This window comes from Barbus barbus (assembly GCF_936440315.1).
Source record: "Barbus barbus genome assembly, chromosome: 30".
Classification (NCBI taxonomy): Eukaryota; Metazoa; Chordata; class Actinopteri; order Cypriniformes; family Cyprinidae; genus Barbus; species Barbus barbus.
The window spans coordinates 12,594,204-12,616,917 of record NC_136758.1 but is presented as its reverse complement, the minus strand read 5'-3'; the positions used below and the strand labels follow the sequence as shown (position 1 = coordinate 12,616,917).

At 36.1% G+C, this 22,714-nt stretch overlaps 3 protein-coding genes across 8 annotated transcripts in view; 1 reads left to right on the top strand and 2 right to left on the bottom strand.

Moving 5' to 3' along the window:
• The first annotated feature begins 1,024 nt into the window (after nucleotides 1–1,024).
• Nucleotides 1,025–8,572, top strand: LOC306850498 (Golgi resident protein GCP60-like). Of its 2 annotated transcripts, none has more exons than XM_079386156.1 (8): nucleotides 1,025–1,888; nucleotides 2,211–2,352; nucleotides 2,702–2,842; nucleotides 2,950–3,108; nucleotides 4,937–5,099; nucleotides 6,015–6,171; nucleotides 6,753–7,007; nucleotides 7,100–8,572. In XM_079386156.1, exons 1-8 carry the CDS (start codon nucleotides 1,678–1,680, stop codon nucleotides 7,312–7,314), a joined length of 1,443 nt encoding a protein of 480 aa, XP_079242282.1. In that variant the 5' UTR covers nucleotides 1,025–1,677; the 3' UTR covers nucleotides 7,315–8,572. The 2 variants fall into 2 exon arrangements, with proteins under 2 accessions (XP_079242282.1, XP_079242281.1); XM_079386155.1 differs by having other exon boundaries at nucleotides 6,753–7,010; nucleotides 7,100–8,323.
• On the bottom strand, nucleotides 8,495–19,097 carry ect2l (epithelial cell transforming 2 like). The gene is made up of 21 exons (XM_079386154.1): nucleotides 18,726–19,097; nucleotides 18,467–18,579; nucleotides 18,167–18,329; nucleotides 16,113–16,365; nucleotides 15,849–15,955; nucleotides 15,472–15,590; nucleotides 15,250–15,334; nucleotides 14,976–15,144; nucleotides 13,357–13,485; nucleotides 13,173–13,265; nucleotides 12,786–12,962; nucleotides 12,573–12,676; nucleotides 12,362–12,490; nucleotides 12,073–12,278; nucleotides 11,841–11,988; nucleotides 10,802–10,875; nucleotides 10,554–10,710; nucleotides 10,396–10,461; nucleotides 10,111–10,199; nucleotides 8,898–9,070; nucleotides 8,495–8,766 (listed from the first exon to the last, which is right to left on the bottom strand). Exons 1-21 carry the CDS (start codon nucleotides 18,879–18,881, stop codon nucleotides 8,636–8,638), a joined length of 2,841 nt encoding a protein of 946 aa, XP_079242280.1. The 5' UTR covers nucleotides 18,882–19,097; the 3' UTR covers nucleotides 8,495–8,635.
• A 144-nt stretch (nucleotides 19,098–19,241) lies between these two features.
• The window catches only part of LOC306850815 (coiled-coil domain-containing protein 28A-like), a 30,181-nt gene continuing 26,708 nt past the window's right edge, over nucleotides 19,242–22,714 (bottom strand). For 2 of the 5 annotated variants that reach the window (XM_079386717.1, XM_079386713.1), the window contains exons 2-6: nucleotides 21,416–21,578; nucleotides 21,139–21,302; nucleotides 20,905–21,059; nucleotides 20,779–20,801; nucleotides 19,242–19,881 (exon numbers count right to left, since the gene is read on the bottom strand). In XM_079386717.1, coding sequence (XP_079242843.1) covers nucleotides 19,827–19,881; nucleotides 20,779–20,801; nucleotides 20,905–21,059; nucleotides 21,139–21,302; nucleotides 21,416–21,561 — 543 coding nt within the window. In that variant the 5' untranslated portion in view covers nucleotides 21,562–21,578 and the 3' untranslated portion in view covers nucleotides 19,242–19,826. Of the gene's footprint in view, nucleotides 19,882–20,778; nucleotides 20,802–20,904; nucleotides 21,060–21,138; nucleotides 21,303–21,415; nucleotides 21,579–22,145; nucleotides 22,489–22,714 lie in introns of those variants that run through there. The other 3 variants (XM_079386715.1, XM_079386716.1, XM_079386714.1) reach the window with 3 other exon arrangements.

Genomic DNA, 22,714 nt, shown 5'->3' with positions numbered 1-22,714 from the left:
AGCTGAGATTTACTTTGATCTGAACAGTGGAGTAAAGTGCATTGTAACATATATATATATATATATATATATATATATATATATATATATATATTTGGAAGAACAGTCAAAATAGTAAATTAAATATAAAAAATAGTTCATTAAATATTAAAAGATAAAAACGAGAGAGTTCTTATCATAGGCGGAGTTTCACATTTTCACATTTCTACCTACCGGTAGACCATGAGCTCTGATTTTTTATTTTTTACACACCGTATATACCATATTTTTTATTATTTTTTTGCACACTGCATATACCATATTTTCTACATTTTCAATTATTTATAGCCTATATATTTTCTTCTTCATTTAAAGGAGTACTGCGTAAGTTCTGAAATTTCTAACAGTTACTGACACCAGTGGCCGTTAGAGGAACTGCAGCCAGTCTCATGCTCGTTCTCGGTGCGCACTAAATGAGGCTTTTTTGTTTGTTTTTTGTTTTAAGCTAACGATGAGCTTTTGTGGGTGTCTGGGTTGTGCTGGAGGCTGGTCGCTTCTTTCCGTCCACAGAGTCCATTTCAAACACTACCGCTAGCGATTGCCGCTGTAGACGAGAACGCGCATGACGTCACATTTTGTGAATTTTCACGCCAATTTGGACCCGACTCCTCCAGACACAACTGAGCCTACAGGCTGATAGAGGCAACCGTGGCGGACAGTCAAGGTGTCATTCTTCCTATTACATTATGGTTGGCTCATAAATGGACAAATGAAAACTCTTATCTTAAAGATTTTTTTAAGTAAAAACCTACACATAGCCCCTTTAAAATACATTTACAACAACGACTGGTTGGCTATACAAAGAGTGGAATAAAAACTTATGTCTTACCTAATGTAGAAGAATCCGCCTCTTTTGAGAAGTGTCAAAGTTAGAGACCTCCACGATTTTTATTGTGGGTTTATTAAAAAAACGACGAATATACATTTTGTTCATTTAACGTTAGCGTATCTTTGCAGAAAGCGGGAAGAGAACGAGAAGAGAGTCCACTCACGCGATACTTTGAGATTCGCGAGTTGTGAGAGTAGGTTTTTTTTTTTTTTTTTTTTTACATTAATTACAAATAATTTAGCCTTAACATACTCATTAAAATAAGATTATGCAAATAAAATGAGACAATCTGAAAATATTTTTGTATTCATAGATCTGACAAAATCGATTGGCTCTGATCTGGGGGGGCAGTGCCCCCCCCGGCCCCCCCCAAACTCCGCCTATGGTTCTTATGTTTTATGTGAAAATATGGAAAGTTAATAGGAACCTCAGCAATTGCGAGAAACAGAAGACTGTAAAAAAATATTACAGTTAAGTAGGCTATCTGATAGTTCTTTCCATATAGGCCTATCTCAAAATTGCTTTGAAGGTAAACGTGGTTCAGTTTACTAGCTGCAATACGACTCGGGTCAGCTTGCACATTCTGCTCACAGGTAATGTTCATGTCAAAGTGACATTTTATCATTAAACCAAATGCAAGACTCGTCGGAGAACATACTGGGGTTTACCTGCGCAGTAACAGACGTAACTAAAAAGCGAAAATAGAGTTGAAAATAACACAAATATCCGGGATTTCCGGTGGGGATATACGGAAGAGAGGTGTTCTGTGCGCTACGTGGCCACCTGTGACAGCAGCAGCTCGTTTTGACATGATGGAGTTTGACAGAGCAGAACAAGCCAACGACAAGATTGAGAAAACCAGCGAGAACGGCATTAACACCGAAACTCTCGCCTCCGGCACCGAGGAAGACTGTAAATCATGCGAGGATCACGAAGAACCTCTGAAATCATGGAGTTTGGAGAGAAACTGGGGGTTTACTTTAGAGGAGCTCTTCAAACTTGCACTGAAATTCTTTAAAGGTAACGTTAACTTAAGAACTGATAACAAAGTAACCCAGACTTTCACTTTCCCTTTTCTGTTTGTCCAGTAAATGTTTACAGCTTTATTTTGTCCCGTCACACCTGCGGTTATGTCTGTCTGTTTATTTGTTATTTAGCGAAACAAAATTAAAGTCCTTTTTCTGTGAGTCATTTTCTAGAATAGATGGTCTAGATACACTAGTAATATCTTCACCCATTCAGGAACTGAAATGCCATTCATAATAATCATTATTCGGGTTCTCCTAGATGTTGTCAACCAGTACACGATGGTTAATGTAAATTGTGTCATTGTCTCACATAGAGATGAATGGGAAGGCGTTCAACCCAACATATGAAGAAAATCTCCGTTTGGTTGCACTGCATAAGCAGGTCACAATTGGTCCTTATGATCCAAATGCATGTCCAGAAATTGGATTCTTGGATGTACTGGGAAACGACAGAAGGTAATGGAGGAATAAGCATATAAAACGCTCTTTTTTTGAGTGCAAATTATGACTGTATAAGGCCATTAGAGTATTATAATTTCCATATAATATGGTATCTTGATATTAATGCACTTACCAAGTATTATTACACATATAATGGATTATATATTACCATATATTAATGCACATACTACCAATTTATATTCTCTGTACCATGGTACCACCACAGCATGTTTTGTAAGGATGTGTAAAATAATATGTATGTGCAGTACAAAGTGGGTTTTGTTCTTTGTTCTATTTAAAGCCATATAGCACAATCCTAAAATGTCCATAGATGCTTCATTTAGTTTTTCACTGCATCTCTCAGGAAAGAATGGCTACGGCTGGGAGGCATGGCTAAAGAAGACGCCATGGAGGACTTTGTGAAGCTTCTGAACTCCTGTTGTAGTCTGTTTGCACCATATGTGACATCACATAAAATTGAGAAGGAGGAACAAGAGAAGAGACGGTATGTTCTCTATAAATTACAGTGCCTGAAGTGTTTTATAATGCAATCTGTTAATCTGTTAAGGACTTGTAGGAAGCCCTTTTTATTCTGTGTGTGTCTGTGTTTAGAAGAGAAGAGGAAGAACGTCTCAGGCTGGAGAGACAAGAGCAGGAGCGACAGCGACTGGAAGAAGAAGCACGATGCAGAGAGGAAGAAGAGAGGAGGATAAAAGAGGAGGAACAGAGAAGAAAATTTGAGGCAGAGAGGTTACAGATAGAGCGGCAAAAGTGAGTGCTAGTGGTTTTCTGGTATTTAATGAAGGGTTTCACTTTTCTGAGCATGCTAGTATAAAGCTGAACATGTGACATGTAAATTACAGTAAATTAAATTAGATTAAATAAATACTATTTACCTTTACACACACACACACACACACACATATATATATATATATATATATTAGTATCTCACAGAAGTGAGTACACCCCTCACATTTTTGTAAATATTTTATTATACCTTTTCATGTGACAACACTGAAGAAATGACACTTTGCTACAATGTAAAGTAGTGAGTGTACAGCTTGTGTAACAGTTTAAATTTGCTGTCCCCGCAAGACAACTCAACACAGCCATTAATGTCTAAACTGCTGGCCACAAAAGTGAGTACACCTCTAAGTGAAAATGTCCAAATTGTGCCCAATAGAGTGGTGGAACTATGATGTCACTTTGTAGGCGAAAATCCGGAAGCGAGTTAGCATTTTAGCACTTCCGGTTCCATCATCCCAGAGTCAATGGGTTTTTTTAATAGGATTTTGGTTAAATCCCTTAAATAAGGTCCGTGGTTTACACAGGCTCAAGATACTTTCACGTTTTATTCTACGACATAAGACACACCAGTTACACCCCACTCGTGATTTTTTAAAGCTGTTACGTTTCTTTAAAAAGACGGTTGCTAACAAGTTGCTAAATGGGACTACAGGCACAGCGCCTGTAGTCCCATTTAGCAACTTGTTAGCAACCGGAGACATTCAACGTCATCACGCCGAACAGGAACTCATTCTAACCCACTTTTACAGTCTCGTGCTCTTTTGGATTAAAATTCATCCAGAGTAAATAATTATCATGGAAAATGTTTCTAAAAATAAGTTTAAAAGTGGTCGGAAACATGGTGGTGGTGACGTTGAAGGAGAGCGACCGTGGTGCTTTAGTTCGTTTATAGCTTAATGTTAGCTTTTTAGTTCTGGCGCTTGTATTTAGGCTTCAAAATTCATAAAATTTGTATTACTTTGTAAAGATTATCTCGATGGTCAAAACGTGTAAGTTTCATGAACTATGATTGAACACAGAGCTTATTTTTTGCGATTATCCAAAAGCCTATGGGAAAATCCTATTGGGTTTTTGTCGAGGGAACCAGTTTCATGCTAACAGCCGATCCGCCTACAGAGTGACGTCATAGTTCCCCCACTCTATTAGCCATTTTCTCTCCCCGGTGTCATGTGACTCGTTAGTGTTACAAGGTCTCAGGTGTGAATGGGGAGCAGGTGTGTTAAATTTGGTGTTATCGCTCTCACTCTCTCATACTGGTCACTGGAAGTTCAACATGGCACCTCATGGCAAAGAACTCTCTGAGGATCTGAAAAAAAGAATTGTTGCTCTACATAAAGATGGCGTAGGCTGTAAGAAGATTGCCAAGACCCTGAAACTGAGCTGCAGCACGGTGGCCAAGACCATACAGCAGTATAACAGGACAGGTTCCACTCCGAGCAGGCCTCGCCATAGTCGACCAAAGAAATTGAGTGCACGTGCTCAGCGTCATATCCAGAGGTTGTGTTTGGGAAATAGACGTATCTCACTTCTGTGAGATAATGTATATATGTATTTTTTATATATTCAAAAACATTTAAAAAAAAATAATTAATTATTCCAAACCTTTGAATTGAATATATATAATATATATATATATATATATATATATATAGAGAGAGAGAGAGAGAGAGCGAGCATATAGAATATCAAATCAAAACGTAATAAATAAATACATTTTAACTCAGCTTTCAGTAGAATTCAGCTTTAAAAAAAAGTGTTTTTCTCTAAGTGTATTACTATGTTTGTACAGACAAGAGATCATGGCTGTTCTGAATGCACAAACAACAGTGCAGTTTCAACAGTATGCCAAACAGCAGTATCCAGACAATCCAGACCAGCAGCAGTTACTCATCAGACAGCTGCAGGAACAGCACTACCAACAGTACGTGCACCAGGCCCTCCGCTTACAGCAGGTACGAGTACGACCAGAGACTTTAGATTTAAGTAAGCTTCTTATCAAGATTCTTAAAGGGGTTGTTAATATTTTGACATAAGAGATCTTTGTATCTTTAAAACATCCTCCTTGGTACAAAAAAAAAAAGCTCAAAAACGACTTGTTTGCATATTGTGGAATTTGTAACATCACTCTGGCATATACATTTGTGTATGTCATGCCTCTAGGGCAACACACCAACATCGTCATGCATCATCATGTTCAGTCACTTAACAGCTGGCACCTGTTTACACCGTGTTGTGTTGCATTGTGTCAAAAGTGAATAAACCCATTATAATCACTGCCGCTGTCTGTACAGATGTCTGGCCAATTTCCGACGTAGTCCACATGCTTGAGCTACTACTGACAACAGGACAAATGGAAAAGTAAAGGAACATTTATGTTTGTCCATTTTAAAGCATGTTTTCATCTGTACAGCCTACAAAAGACCTTAGCATCAGAAACGGGTGAATGGAGCACGGTGGAGGATCATTGTTTATTAGGAGCATTTCACTGCAGATCATAAATGAGGCACACTCTAATGGAGAGTTCGCGCACAAACTTTTGATGAAAGACTGAAACTGAAAGTAAAAAATGTCAGATATTTTTGTTTGTAAATTATGATTTTATATGGATGTTTTCAAAACACTTATTCACATGCAATCAGAAGGGGGCGTTGATACTTTTTACTATGAAATGACAGTCAATTGTAACATTGGACATTTATACTAACAAGCATTGAAGGTCAGAATGAGGGTTGAAAATGATCATTTTTGGAAATATGTTTTTGTGAACAAAAACATTCATTTATACTTCATTTTAACTGAACCCCAGCAAACATGTTATAATAAAGAAAATGTCATAAACCCTTTACATTTCTCTTGTATGACTTCAGATGGCTTTGCAGAAGCAGCAGGACTCAAATGTGAATCAAATGTCAGATGAAGTTGTACCCACCTGCAATCCCAACAGCCAATCAAATTCATTAGAGAATCAGGAACAACAGTCAGACTCAAAAGCCTTCCATTTGTGTGTAGAAGGCAAAGCAGGAGGTGAGTTTTATCTATCTATCTATCTATCTATCTATCTATCTATCTATCTATCTATCTATCTATCTATCTATCTATCTATCTATCTATCTATCTATCTATCTATCTATCTATCTATCTATCTATCTATCATCTATCTATCTATCTATCTATGAGATAGTAAAGAATTTCACATTATTTTCTAATGATAGTAAAGGCTGTTATCTTTACCATTTCATTTATTCATAAAAAATATGAATAAATAATAGAATGAGATAAGACTGGTTCCTGAAGGATCATGCGACACTGAAGACTGCAGTAATGACTTTGCTTTGCCATCACATGACCCAATTGTATATAGTTACAAAGTTTATAAATATACAGTTCTTTTAATTTGTAATATTTCACAGTATTCTTATTACTGTATGTTCAACCAAATTATGGTATAAAATAGTGTATTTTATGTATTTTTTTTTATTTTAAGATTTAGGCATTTGTGTCTATTTCTGGATGTATTCCACAGTAATAAAAATATATAAATATAATTGTAAAATAAAAGTTATTTGTTATATTGCCTTTTTTTTTTCTTTCTTTCTTAAATGCAGAAGTACCCATCATTGCTCCCTCTATGTGGACACGGCCTCAGATTAAGGAGTTTAAGGAAAAGGTTTTACACGATCATGACTCCGTGATCACAGTGGGCCAAGGGGAGGTGTTGACGGTACGGGTGCCCACTCATCAGGATGGCTCACACCTGTTTTGGGAATTCGCCACCGATCACTACGATATCGGTTTTGGGCTGTACTTTGAGTGGAAGGACATGACCATGCCAGCAAGCACTGAAACTACTGAAACTAAAGGTGGTAAGAGGGGGGATTTCTTTGACAAAGAGATAATCAAATATTTATTATTATATATTTATTTTAAATTTTATTCTATTACCTAATTTAAGGCACAGAACAAGTTGAAGAAGAGAAGCAGACAGAACAGCACCAATGTCCACAAGTACATGAGGTTGTTCCTGTTTCCCGTCGTGACAGCCATGAGGAAGTTTATGCAGGCAATCACCAATATCCTGGTCAAGGAGTTCATCTTCTGAAATTTGACAATTCCTACTCCCTCTGGAGGCCAAAGGTTGTCTATTACAGAGTTTATTACACCAGATAAATGTCAGCAGACCATGTTCTGCATTCACAATCCACCTTTGAGCATATTGAGAGTCTTTAACAGAGACCCGGTGCTCAAGCTGTTGAAATATGCCGTTTGTTTTGAATGCAAAGGAATTTGCATTGTGTTCTCAAGATACATGTATTTTGCTTTGGATCCAGAGTCCTTGGACGTCCTATATTTTAGTAATTTTTACATACAAGATGACAATTTTTCCAATATCTAATGAAGGAGTGGTGTATACTAATTATATTTTTAGTTGATGTGATTGATTCCAGCACTTTAAAGTTTAAAATGGATCCCAAAACAGGTGATATTTCACCATATATTTCTTTGGTTTATAGGATTTTTTTTATTGTTGTGTGGGTGGTTGAAGAGTTCAAGCAATAGATAATTTATTAATTGTTTCTTTTTATATTACGGCCTAATCTTATTGTAAACATGATTATTCCATTTTATTTGTTAATTATAACCATAGTTAAGGATTTGGTAACCTTTTGAAAGGTTGTTAATATGTTTGCACAAAAAACCTATTTGTGCATAAAAGCAAGTCAAGAACTAGTAGTACTAGTACTCCAAAAGGTTGGCTTTCTGGTAAAGGTTTATAGTAATATATTTTGTATATTTTCTTGTCTAAAGGAGACATGCGTGTCCTGCTGATACCAAAACATATATGCAACTATACAGATTCCACAATTTTGCACACTGCAATAATGGAGGCATGTTGTGTGTAGATAGATAGAAGAGGGGGAAAATACACTATATTGAATTAACAGTAATAGTTAAAAAAATGTCATTTAATTCTACAAGAATGATAAGTGGCAGCTAAGGTGTAACCATGTAACATGCTGAGGGATTTTTGGTTTTAATTGTCTTTATATTTTTTGTATAAATAAAATTGCCCCATTGATATCTGTAGTCCTGTGGGAAGCCCCACAGTGCGATCAAAAATTTTTAACATTGCGTGCGAACAGTATATTTTATGTGAAATAAATGCTTTTATACCCTTCATAAGTGTGCACATAAAATATGAACTATTTAAATTATCACGGAAATTATTTATAGCCACGTGTATGATTATCCTATTTTCCTGCATTGTTTCAGCAATAAAGTAACATGTATATATTCAAAACTTCACAAGGTTAAAATCATCCAGTATGCATAAAAATACAGACTTTTATATTGCAATAATTCATACTTTAATCATGCATAATCAAACATTATATTAATACCAATTAAATTTACTTGGCAATAAACCAAAATAAAAAATAACCACCTAGTGTCTATCATAGTTTCTTAGTAGTGAATAGTATGTTCATCTTTAGTTACGTGTTATAGCAGCATTTATAGCACTGCGTAAAGCAGACAGCAGCCTGATCTTGTCCTCTTCTCTATCTGTAGCACAGATCCACTGGCGCTTTGGGCTCTCCAGCTGAAAAGCGTTTCGAACATCTGAAAAGATTATGGATAGGTTGAAATGTATATATAATTTCATATTTTATAACATTAATAAATATGACATATAAGCCAATTAAAAGTCTAATGAACATTGCATTACAGTATGTAGTTATAATGACACATACACTTTGTGTCTGTGACTTCCGTGAGATTTAGACAGTGAAGAGCCACAGAGGCCAGAAAGGTGTGAGTTGTGTTCACTGCCAGACAAAATGGCACGTTTGACACACTCCTCTCAGTCAGCACTAGAGCATCATTGAACAGAAACAACCCCAGGTCACTCACATGCTCATACATCCTGAGAAGAAAGAGAGAGAGAGAGAATAAACACATCACAGATCAGTGGAGTTGCTTGAATAAATCTGCCTCCATAAAGGAATAGTTCACCCAAAAAATTACAATTTGCTTAGCATACTCGCCCTCAGGTCATCTAAGATGTATTTGAGTTTGTTTCTTCCTCTGAACAGATTTGGAGAAACGTAGCATTACATCACTTGCTCACCAATAGATCCTCTGCTGTGAATGGGTGCCGTCATAATGGGAGTCCAAACAGCTGATATAATCCACATGACTCCAGTCCATCAATTAATCTTTTGAAACAAAACTATGCATGTTTGTAAGAAACAAATCCATCATTAAGGTAAGTATTTCACTTCAAACCGTTGTTTCCAGCTAAAATAGATTATCCATAATATTGCTTTCTCCACTGAAAAAGTCATCCCATCTGAATCAAGACAGGAATATGCACAGATTAAGCACTGTGATAGCAGCTCTAAACAAATATGTCAGTGGATTTTGATGTGAAAGGACAACAGGGGATGGACTTTTTTCACTGGAGGAAGCGTTATTAGGAATTATGGACTCATATATCAACTTTTTAAAGTTAAAAGGCCTTAATTATGGATTTGTTTCTTACAAACAGCTTTTTGCTTCACAAGACATTAATTGATTGACGAGTCATGTGGATTACTGTGACGTTTTTTAATCAGCTGTTTGGACTCTCATTCTGACGGCACCCATTTACTGCAAAACATCAATTGATGAACAAGTGATGTAATGCTAAGTTTCTTATTTACGCATTGCAAAATGAATGCTTAATTTCTCATTTCTCACCATGAACTCATTTACACCTTGGATGACCTGAAGGTGAGAATTTTTAACTTTTGGGTGGGAACTATTTCTTAATAGTAAAATAATAATAAAAATATTTGCTTCTTATTAATTCAAACATATTGAGTTATGCTGTTGTTAGTCATCTACAAACAGAATGAGACTGGCTTCAGGTAGACAGAGAGACTCCTGTTTCTCTGTCATTTGATCTCAGGTCAATGGCAGCACCTGAGAGAGGCAGCGATGTCTCCATTAATGCAGCTCAGTAATGCCACATCCTGCGTGGTGACCAAGTATCTGCTTTCCTCCAACAAATTCTAAATAAAGTACAAAAATACTCTGTTATACTATGTGTATGAACACTGACATCTACATATAGTGCACTGCAAATAGATATGGCTGTCCATCAGACTATTCCTGTTCTTTTAAGTACAGAAAACTTGCGACTTTTAATGGCCAGTGAGAACCTGATCTCTGTAAATAAATGGCTGCTGCGATGACTATGCAACTTACTGGGCAGCTTTGAATTGTACTCTGTGCCTCCATGATTCTCAAGTCTCGATCAAGACTCTTTTTCAACTGGGAATGAATAGCAAAGCACTGTCTTAAATGAAGGTAAACAAACATAAATGTTCATATATATTCATTGAGCACTTTGTTTTTGAACACACCTTGTGGATGAAGCCTCTATAAGTCAGCAGTGAATTGAGAGCAGACGATAACTGGGTGTAGTCCGGATGCTCAGACGGTGTGTGTAGCATTAAAACCTGAAGCAAAGTCACATACTCCTCCACTCGTGCAGATGGTGTGAGAAACAGCTCCTGGAGACTGGATGTGCATTTGGAGCGTTGCTAGAGTCACTCTTGTACAACTTTTCTCATTTGTCTGAAAACCAGCAGAGCTGTCATTTTTACTGTACCTCAGCATTCTGGTAGCAACAGTCTGGTCGTGTCTCTTCAGAAAGCTGCGGAAAACTGGAAGCATCTCACGGCACTACAAAAGATACAAAATTATGTAACAGATAATGACAATGATTCAGTATATAAAATAATGTACATAAGTATTATACACCAGAAGTATTGAAAAATGTTTCTTTTTAAAGAAGTCTTTTATGCTCGCCAAAGCTGCATGTACTTGATCAAAAATTCAATAAAAACAGTATTAATCATAGCAATAGTAATTCTTGGTGCCAAAGCTGATTTTTTGCTGCCTTGTCACGTGATCCTTCAGAAATCATTCTAATATTTGGTGCAACATTTCTTCTTACCAGTGTTTAAAACAGTTGTGCTGCTTAATATTTTTGTGGAAAGCATGATACTTTTGATTAACTATTTCATGAACAGAAAATAAAAACATGAATTTGTCTTTTTTTTTTTTTTTTTGGTTGGAACAATGTATTTACTGTCACTTTTATAAATTATTATATATCATAAATAAATGATTCATTCATAAATGTTATTAGTTTTATGGGGTTGTACCTAAACTAGCATTTCCTTGTCATAAATAGGTAAAATCATCTGATATTTCAAAAGTATTTTCAACTTGCTGACATTGACAAATTCATGAGAGTCTGAAGGGGTCTCTGTTATCATTTCCTGTGTTCCTGTTTCCTGTTTTTTTTTATGCTGTATGCTTCTGCACATTGCTTGTACCACATGATTTTGATTTGGCAGAGAAGTGTTTCAAATATTTATATTTTATCAAAACTTCTTCACTGCTTTGATTATGATGATAATAAAATATTAGACCAAACTATTCACTAATATTTTTTTTTTTTTACAATTCTTTTAATGAGACTTTTTCTTTCGTGACTTTACAACAGTTTTGAAATATATATCAAAATGCATTATATATTATTCAGAACTTTTGACTAGTTTTATTCAAGTCATTTAAAGTATTTGTTTTTATTATGTATAATGACAAGTTATCATCCTAGGAAATATTTTACATTAACATACCTTGTCTATACTTCTGAGAATGGTAGGATAGTTGTTGAAAAAATTAGTGTAGACCCGTAACTTGGTGCAAAATTTGACACAAACATCCCCCACACACTGCAGCGGACCCCACTCCTCCCACCTCTCAGTCAGCTCCTTCAGAAAAACACTGTGAAAAGCAGAGTCTAAGAAAAATGAAAAAGTAACAAATAGAAACGGAAGACTTTATATGGAAACATGGGAAATATTTTACCTGTTCGTCTCCAAAATGTCCAGCAGAGGGCAGAAGATGGTGATGAGACTGACTGAGCTGATGATGGCTCTGTTGGAGTCCAGTGCTGCTCTGAGAGGAGTGTAGTACACTGTGGCCACTGCTTGAAGTTGTCTCACGTATGTTTTCTCACTATTTAAAAGCTCTTTGCACACAGCACTGCGTCTGTCTCCATCACTTAGCAAGCACTAACAAAATAGACACATTTTTAAGCACTGAAGGCATTGGGTAAACCAAATAAATGATCGAAAACAAACACATTAGCAGTAACCTTTGGAGATTCTGGATCGAGGCCATTAAAGGAAGCACTTTCTGTAAGAAACAGTGGGTCCATATTCTTCAAATCATTGCCGACTGATGACTTCAGTAGAAAGTGACCTAAGAAGTCTAAGGGATCATCCTACAGCATGACAGTGAATCAGATTTAGTATAATGCAGCTAGATAATCTGAGATTTACTGGAACAAAATGCGTCTTGTTTACCGGAGTCTCATTCATCAGGGCCACAAGCCCATGAAGCAAACACTGCATGACCTCTGATTTAAGGGAAATGACAGGCATCTTTATGTGATCCCAGAGGAACAGACCTGGAAAGGCCACACAAATAAGAATGGTTTGAATACATACACAGGAGGGAAAATATAAGGTATGTAATTGACGTAACTGCACAAGACTATGTTTTCATTTCTGACTTGCCCAGGATGCGGCCTCTGATCTCTTGACACATGAAGTGCAGCTGTGGCCCCAGCTGTTTCCGCAGATGCTTACAGGCTTCCTCTATCCATTCAGCCTGTCTGCACCAGCTCAGAAGGAGGGTCTCATGCAGGTACACCAACGGAGGAAACTCACCAGACCCAGACCACTCACTGAAAACTAGCAGAAACATGTGATACTTGACTTAATTTATTGTATAATCTAAAGTAAATAAATATGTGTTTCTTTAAATCAATATTATTTTATGATATAAAAATATATATTATAAAATATAAGTATATGAAACTATATTTTATATATTTAGATGATAGTTTTTCAATATTCTTCAATATTTTGAATATTTTCATAATCTTTTTTTCTGCAACTCACTGTGCTGGTAGGAGCCTGTACAGATCCCTGTGGGAGCTCTGACATTCAGACCAGTCAAAACGGACAACTTCCTCATCAGATCCATCCCTGCAACTAAACAATCAAACAACTCCTGAATAAAAGATATTTACAGTAAATGTTACATGAGACAAAATGCCACTGGGACAAAACAGACAAACTCTACCTGAAGCTGCCAGGGGAGCAAAGATGTTCAGACTCCCTCCTTCTGAAGCAGGAACTACCCAACCACACAGACTCTCCCAGAACTCCCTCACACATGGCTTTAGCACTGTCTTCTCAGTTATGCTCATTCCTAGATAAAAGACAACGGTTACAATGTATACATTATATATATATATATATATATATATATATATATATATATACAGTGGTGTGAAAAAGTGTTGCCCCCCCCTCCTGATTTTTTTTTTTTTTTGCATATTTGTCACACTTTAAAGTTTCAGATCAAACAAATTTAAATATTAATCAAAGATAACACAAGTAAACACAACATGCAGTTTTTTAATGACGTTTTTTATTATGAAGGGAAAACAAAATTCAAACCCACATGGCCCTGTGTGAAAAAGTGCTTGCCCCGTAAACCTAATAACTGGTTGGGCCACCCTTAGCAGCAACAACTGCAATCAAGCGTTTGCGATAACTTGCAATGAGTCTGTTACAGCGCTGTGGAGGAATTTTGGCCTACTCATCTTGGCAGAATTGTTGTAATTCAGCCACATTGGAGGGTTTTCAAGCATGAACCACAGCATCTCAATAGGATTCAGGTCAGGACTTTGACTAGGCCGCTCCAAAGTCTTCATTTTGTTTTTCTTCAGCCATTCAGAGGTGGATTTGCTGGTGTTTTGGATCATTGTCCTGCTGCAGAACCCAAGTTCGCTTCAGCTTGAGGTCACAAACAGATGGCCGGACATTGTCCTTCAGGATTTTTTGGTAGACAGCTGAAATCATGGTTCCATTTATCACAGCAAGTCTTCCAGGTCCTGAAGCAGCAAAACAGCCCCAGACCATCACACTAATTAATTTTGGTCAGCCGGCCACTCCTGGGAAGGGTCACCACTGTTCCATGTTGTGCATAATGGCTCTCACTGTGGTTTGCTGGAGTCCCAAAGCTTTAGAAATGGCTTTATAACCTTTTCCAGACTGATAGATCTCAATTACTTTCTTTCTCATTTGTCCCTGAATTTCTTTGGATCTCAACATAATGTGTAGCTTTTGAGGATATATATATTTTTTTTATTTGTTTGATGATTTGAAACATCAAAGTGTGACAAACATGCAAAAAAAAAAAAAAAAAAATCAGGAAGGGGGCCAACACTTTTTCACACCACTGTATATATATATGTAATATATATATATATATAGAGAGAGAGAGAGAGAGAGAGAGAGAGAGAGAGACAGAGAAAGAGAGAGGGGGAGAGAGAGAGAGATCTGTAGGATGTAATCATTGCATAGATTTAACCTTTACATTTCAAATATTTAATCCTATTTTCTCTTCTATTACATGATATTATAGGCCTATAGATACAGATGATTTAGTAGAGTGTTTGTTGTGTTTTGTTGACTCATCATTGTTCATCATTTACAGATTCTTTTGTATTGCAATTTATTGAATTACTTCTTAACATATTAACAGGCAGTTTTTGCCTGCTGGAATAGATGTTATAACCATGGAAAGCACGGTTATAAAATCTATTCCAGCAGGCAAAAACTGCCTGTTAATATGTTTCTTTTTATATAAGATAGATTGGACTCAATGTTAAATTATTTACTCAAGGAAATTACCATCTGTGAGAGTTATCTCTTCTGTGCTTCCTGTCACCAACATGCCAAGACTTTGCACCATCCTGCCTTGAATCACCCTTTCCGCCAGAGAAAGCAAAGCCTCCAAGGTCATTCCTTTTGAGTCATATGGTAAAACCACCACAGACACTTGCACTGCGGCCAGAAGCAGCTAGAAATATAAAGTTAAAATTCTTCAGTTCATAAACAACTGTCTATCATTCAGCAAGAGACATAACTCAATGATAGACATGAATGAGAATTAAAAATGTTTTACTTCATATCCAGGAACACTGGATGACACAAGCAGGAAATGAGGAAGAGGACTATAGGAAGATTTGACTGTCTGGGTGAACAGTGAACTGAAAGAAAACAACATGCTCAGGATTACTTTTTTTAAATATTGTTGTGAGAAGAATTATAAAAGGTAGGCTACTAAAATATGATGGATAGAAAAATCCAGAAAGATATTCACCAATGTTGCTACTGTAATACTGACCTCATAGTTTTCAATAAACTGGTGGCACATGTGCTCCCAAGAGTGTTATTCAAGCTTAAATCAAGCCGTGGTTCACTTATATCCACACCAGAGAGTGAATTTTTCAATCGGCACTTGTCCTACATAAGAAAACCATGACAAATAACATGTGTACATTTTCCTTGCATGTAGTACAAGTCTAATATTGTGTTACATTCAACATGAAGATGAGTAACTAACACATGATCAACATAGTCAGTGATTTAATGCCTTTGTAATTTGAAGTACTTAAAATAAAAGACTGAATTAAATTAAAATAAATAATAAAATAAAATATGGATGAGACATTTTAGTAGACAGTCAGCTTTTGCTGTACATTTTCATTGTCAGTGCCTCACCCCAAGCTGAACAAGAGCAGCAGTAAGTGGCTTATGAATGGTTCCAGTAAATGATGTGCCCAATTTACTGGTGTTTAACCATGCCCTCCTGGTCTTTACAGCAGCCTCTGTGAAAAAATCAGACAGAAATATGAGGACCAGAGCATCAGCCAACTGAGATTATTAGCCTCAGATCATTTATATGAATTAAAACTCCTTAACCTCAATCAGATCATTTCATAAGGGCATGTAGAGTACATGAAATGTTGGAACCCTGGCACTCACTTTTATGCTCTGCAACCTTCTGTCTGATAGTTTGTCTTATCTTGTGTTCTCTCCATCTATCCTGTTGCTCCTCTGGTGCTGTCAAACTCTCATTCAAGGTACCATAGACACCTGCTGCTTCCCGTGGAGTTAGAATATCTAAACTGGCAGTACAAGCCACATAATGTCTTTTCCATGCCCCATACTCGTGATCTGATGGGCTGTAGGGAAGAAACCAACCCAGACGGATACACTTCGGAGACCACAGACAGTCCTAGAGAATCACACAGAGATTGTACTGTGGGCGACTAAACATATACAAAACATTGTCTTTGACATTTCCGGCATTCATTCATTGAAATTTACCCATGTTTAGAACACTTTCGGTAGAAATGTTTAAGGGCCATTCTACAGAATTGGTCCAAAGTCAGAGTTGGAAACGTCTTGAAAAAATGTGTCTTTTTCCCCAAAAATTGTATGTGTGCAAACTGTATATCCAAGGTACACATTTCTAGTAATTGTGCAGTTAATTCTCATGTTGTATTTTCAGAAAGTTTTGCAATATTTGTCCTCTCCACAAATTTGTCACTACCGAAACACAGTAACAATAATTTAATTAGAAGTGTTATATTGACCTATTAAGATTTTGCTTACATCTACATTGTAAATATATATATATATATTTTTTTTTTTTCAGAGGTAAATTAATAATTAAATTTTTTACAATATTTCAAGAGTAGATTTGTTGTATTTTGAATCCATTTTTTCTTTGTAAAAGTCAAAAGTTGATCATACTGATTTCAAAGTTAAGGATTCATTAGTTTGAATATACATTGAATCAAGAACTATCATAACATCTCAGTTGATAATTCAGTATACTTTATTTTTGACAAAACATCCCATGTTTCAGTAGTGATTGCACATTTTCGGTAGTGACAGTAATGCTTTGGTAGCGACCACATCACATTACAGAATTTTAACTCGCAAAACACTACTGAAACACAAAAAAATTGCATAACTGTACTAAACTTTTGTTTATTTCCCCCAAATATGAGGATTATGTGTTCCCTTTTGTCACTAACTAAACAATGATGACATGTTTCGGTCGTGACTGTTTCGGTAGTGACAATTTTATGGGATAACACCCAAAAAACCAAAGATCCACCAATTCCACCAAATGTTTCGGTAGTGACAATTTTATGGGATAACACCCAAAAAACCAAAGATCCACCAATTCCACCAATTGTTTCGGTAGTGACAATTTTCGATACTTTTGAACCTAGCTCAAAGATGCTAATCAGCACATGGTTAGCTAGCACTGTTCTGAACAGTGGTACACATATAAAAACAAAATGCTATGGAATAACTTCCCTCAAAAAATGTGCTTAATTGCAAAACAAAGGTGTTCATTAGTGACGTTCCTTAAAGTTACACAAAGAATTTTCAGACGTTTGAACACATTTACCTCAAAATGATGGGACCTATTTACTCACACCTTGTAGTTATGAGACAGGGGAACACAGGAATATTTCCTGATCATAAATTTAGGGGTGTAGTTAAAATCAGTCTCGGCAAACATACACTGTGTCGGTAGTGACATGAAAAATGCAGGACATGTTTTCTTTTACATAAAGTTTCATAATTTACAAAGAAAATATAAAAACAATATTTTTATTTTGAACTTCGCTTTATAAAAAAAGAATCAAAAAGATACTTTTAAAAACAACAATGGAAAAAAATACAAAAAATATTTCAATATTTTCAAAAGTTGAAATTTAGGGGTTAGGGTTCGGGACAGCCACCTCCCAATAGAAAGTACCTAATAAATGATGATTTTATATATATTAAGCTCACTAATATTTTAAATATTATTGCGGGTTTTAATAGATAATAGAAGGATCTTAATAAACATCTAAGATTTGAATACTTAAATGCTTTTTAAATGTTTTTTTTTTTGGTTGTGGGACCGCAGTTTGCACCAATTCTGTAAAATGGCCCTTAAATGAAGAGAGAAATGTGATAAAAGCCCAGTATCTAATATATCAAAGGCACATTTGTACTGATTAATTGCTTACCTGCTCTGCCAGAAACCTCCAATGCCAACACACCTGTGCTGCAGAGCAGATGTCTCGAGGACTGAGGAAGGACATGATGTAGAGAGACAGAAAGCGGGGCAGCACAGCTGTGAAGTCCATTCGAGTGATGGGGACTGATTCTGCCAAGCAATCCCTGGTAAACCTGAAATGATAAAATATATATATTTATATATATATATATATATATATATATATATTGACTACAAATTCTTTGTCTGTGAAAGTGAAGTTCTTGTGTGTAAATCATGTAAGATCAAAAATTAGGAACTGAGAATTTACTTGAGCTGGGTTTTAGAGCATCTTTTCAGCAGCTGACAAATACATTCTTTTCTTTGTCGGTCCGTCCACAGGTCAAACCAATGGAGGATGAGAGTTGTTCTTTCTTGAAAAAGCTGCAAATGTATTTAGTGTGATTAAATGTGGTTGTAAAAATAAATGACACACACACACACACGAAATAGATGTTTAAAATAATAATAATAATAAAACAAAATAAAAAGTACATAAAAAAGAAATCAAAAATACACTTTTTCCTGACCTGTTGGTTGCATGCTTTATTTGTTACAGGCGTCCATGCACTGAATCTGGTTTCTGTGGCGTCGAAGTCACTTCCATTCATCTGCCATTGATTAATAATATCCGAATTTCCGCGGGTTTTTGACTTCTGATGGGTTCTATATTCCACAGACGCCATAATAACAGTTAAACTGGTTTAAACAGTCCAAACCGAACACTGCCTTTCTCGGTTTATAGATAAAATAACAAGCAGAGACATATTTGTTTCAATTGCAAATGCACTCTATAAAATTAGTGAAATTTGTGTTCTGCTTGTTATCGGCTGGAATTTAGTTCTAAACAAACCTCTAGTTACGTCCGGGAACAAGCGCTTACTTTACGTGCTCGTTTCCCTGGAGACCAAATAACAAACGAAGCTCTGCAAATTCCTTCACAGCAATCGTGTTTTTGCTCGAAGACAATTGTTTTAGCATGTTTATGTTAAAATGCGTAACTATATCAATACTGCAGTTAATCTACGTAATTGAGAAATCAGATGTGGGGTAATACAACTTCAACTTTATTGACAGAAGCATGAATAAAAAGTTTAATCAACAATCAGCCAGTAGCCTATGTTACACTTCACATTTCAATTCAGAATAAAACATGTAAATATGACTATAACCAAAAATATACAATGCTATTTCTGCAGTCTCAGGAAACTGACATCTTGGATGAAAATAACCTGCCATTTTCTTTCTATTTATTCCCTTAAAACGGGACATAAATACAACTGAGCCCATCAGTTCCTTGTTAAAGTGAAAATGCAAAGGTGCTGCTATTGTACAACTCCAAGGCAACATTTAAGACATAAGATTAGAAGTCACAATGTTATCGAACATTACCTTATGAACATATTTATTGTGGTAACATATGATGTGATGAGAAGGACAAGTGAGAATTGCTTCACAACTGTTTGGATTTGTTCTTTGATATCATATATATAAAACTATAGAGTGCAAACAAGCCAAGCTGACCAATTCTACAAGTTTAAGATCCACAGTGTCTGTATGACTGGTGTTTCTCCACAGCTTTTCTGTGCTAAATATGCACACAGCATTCTCCGTGGTAGAGCTTTTGTAGCTCATATGCTGGAAGTTCTGGGGACATCTTGACTGTCAGCAAGGTTAAGCTTTTGTCTAAAAAAATTATAGTTAAAGAATTCATACTCATTCAAAGCATATGAGAAATCACTTGCTTTTATGTATGCAATACACAACTAAAAAAAGAGTCTGAACAACTTAAAATTAATAGTTCGCCCCAAAAAATGAACATTTGCCAAAACATTAACTCACTCTCTGGCCATTCAAGATGTAGATGAGTTTATTCTTCATTTGAACCTATTGAGAAAATTTAGCATTACATCCCTTGCTCACCATTGGTTCCTCTGCAGTGAATGGGTGCCGTCAGAATGAGAGTCCAAACAGCTGATTAAAACATCACAATAATCCACACAACTCCAGTCCATCAGTTGACATCTTGTGAAGCAAAAAGCTGCGTTTATAATAAATAAATTCATCGAGAGGTTTTTTAACTTCAACCTGTTGCTTCTGATTAAAATAGTCCAATATCCATAACACTACATTCTCCAGTGAAAAAAAAAAATCATCTTGGCTGTCTCAAGACAGAAATTATGGACTCGTATTTTGGCCAGAAGCAACAATGCAAAGTTAAAATGCCTTGATGAATTTGTTTCTTACAAACAAATAGCTTTTTGGTTCAAAACATGTTAATTGAACTGGAGTCATGTGGATTACTCATACTATTTCTCTGGAGAAAGTATTATGGATTATGGACTTTTGATGAAAAGCGGCGGTACCCATTCACTGCAGAGGATCCATTGGGGAGCAAGTAAGGTAATGCTAAATTTCTCCAAATCTGTTCCAATTAAGAAATAAACTACATCTTGGATGGCCTGAAGGCAAGTACATTTTCAACAAATTTTCCTTTTTTTAGATGAACTATTTCTTTAACTTAACCACTAAAACATCCATTTGAAAGACGTCAACATAATTGGTGAAATCATGAAAGGATACATTGAGGAGCTTAACTCTTCCAGCTGAAGGGAAAAAGTGAAGTTCATTAGATAGTCTGGATAATTACATGAAAGAACTCATTGATTTGTGAATGTATGACTAAATATTTAATATTGCTTAGCTTACATTTAATAACAGTTTATCCATGTTAGTGTCATAAGCAGACTTCCTCTGGTCTTCTGGCAGCTCATCCACTTCTCCATACAGGTCAAACTGCAGACGAGCCAGTGTTTCCTGCATTTCTCTCACATGCTCCATCTGATCAATGGAGCACTCATTGCCTGATTCAGAGAAGAGTTGAATTCGAATCAAAACTGTAAACACACTTTAATGTAGCATTACTGTGCCGTAAGAGCTTACCAAAGGCTTGTAATTTTCCAGAGTGGAAGTCATTAAGAAGGCCAAGCAACCCCTTCTCCATCTCCTGAACATCAGACACGTCTGTGAGAAACGAGTGCTGGGTGTTGGCAGACTGATTACTCTTACCCGACTGACTCTGAGGCCTCGGTTTGTCTCGTACTCCCCTAAAACCCCAAAACAAAATGAATAAATGAACCAAAATATGAAGATTGAAATATGAAACTGTAATTTTACTAACTTACACAGATTTAATATGATGATGATAGATAACGCTCACCTGCGATACTTTGTCCTCTGACTGGAGTGCGTACCACCAACACCGAACGATCTGCTGCTGGATGTTGCTTTTCGTGCTGTGACTGGGGGAGGAGGCTGGTTAGAAGACGGTTTGGGGCTTTTACGTTTCTTACTTTTTTCTTCCATTGTGTCATCCAAATTATCTACAGAATAAAATAGTATTAATGAGCAGAGAAGCCTGAAAAGTTTAAAGTGATTTTAGTTTACAATAAAAACATATATTTGACCATGATGCCCTGCAAGTTTTTGGAATATTACATAATTTATTGGTTCCCTGCAAGTTTTGGGAATATTACATCATTTATTGGTTCCCAGCCTCTTAACACCAAGATCCCCCATTTTCCATGACACTAGGGGTGTTTACAGATTACAATAATGAATACAATACAATAACGTGACTCCAAAAGTTTCAAGTACTGTAAATTCTGCTATAAAAACAATTATTGAGGATAAATAAAAAAATACATTTTTACTTATTTTTGTAGCAGGATGTAGTATTATAATGAAGTAAGATTCTGTAACATAATTATTAAATAATATACATCTAAATAAATATACATTTTAATTTCATTTTGAAGTTTTCTGAGGCCCCCTAGCGGACCCTTGACTCCGGATGGAACCACTAACGTTAATCCGCGATTACACAACATCTAGCGTTTTATTCATGATAATCAGGCGACGAAATGATTCAAACTGGCAATCAAACTTACTATAAACACTGTCCGGTGATATTACACGGTGTTATCACGTGCACTAACAAGCACGTCTAATCCTCTTTTACAGTAACACGGAACATGTCAATAACACGCGAGCGAGCCGCGAGAAAACATGCGGAGAAATCATGAGAGCAATGTACTAACACATGCACAATTGTATCATACGCATTATTTTACCGCACAAAGGAAGACTCCACTGTTTAGACTGAAATAGTATCCCCTCTGAGAGACATTCTAGACGAGATTAGGCTGCTCTAAATTTGGTACAGCTGACCAGCAAGTTTACAAAAGGCACTTCCTGGATTTGCACGTCATCGTGGTGATATCAACACGCACTGTTGTGTAATTCAACTAAAGCGACTCTCAAAAAGAGTTACAACGCACAATCAATTTAATTTTTTTCTACCAACGAACATTTTTTTTTAATCCAGATTTAAATAGAAGTCTGACTGGTTAGTTAAACCAGTTACAGAGAGTCACTTAAAGATTAAAAAATCACAAAAGCCACTCGTTACAGTGGACCATTTTAATGCTATGTATTTTAAAAATCATCATTACTTACA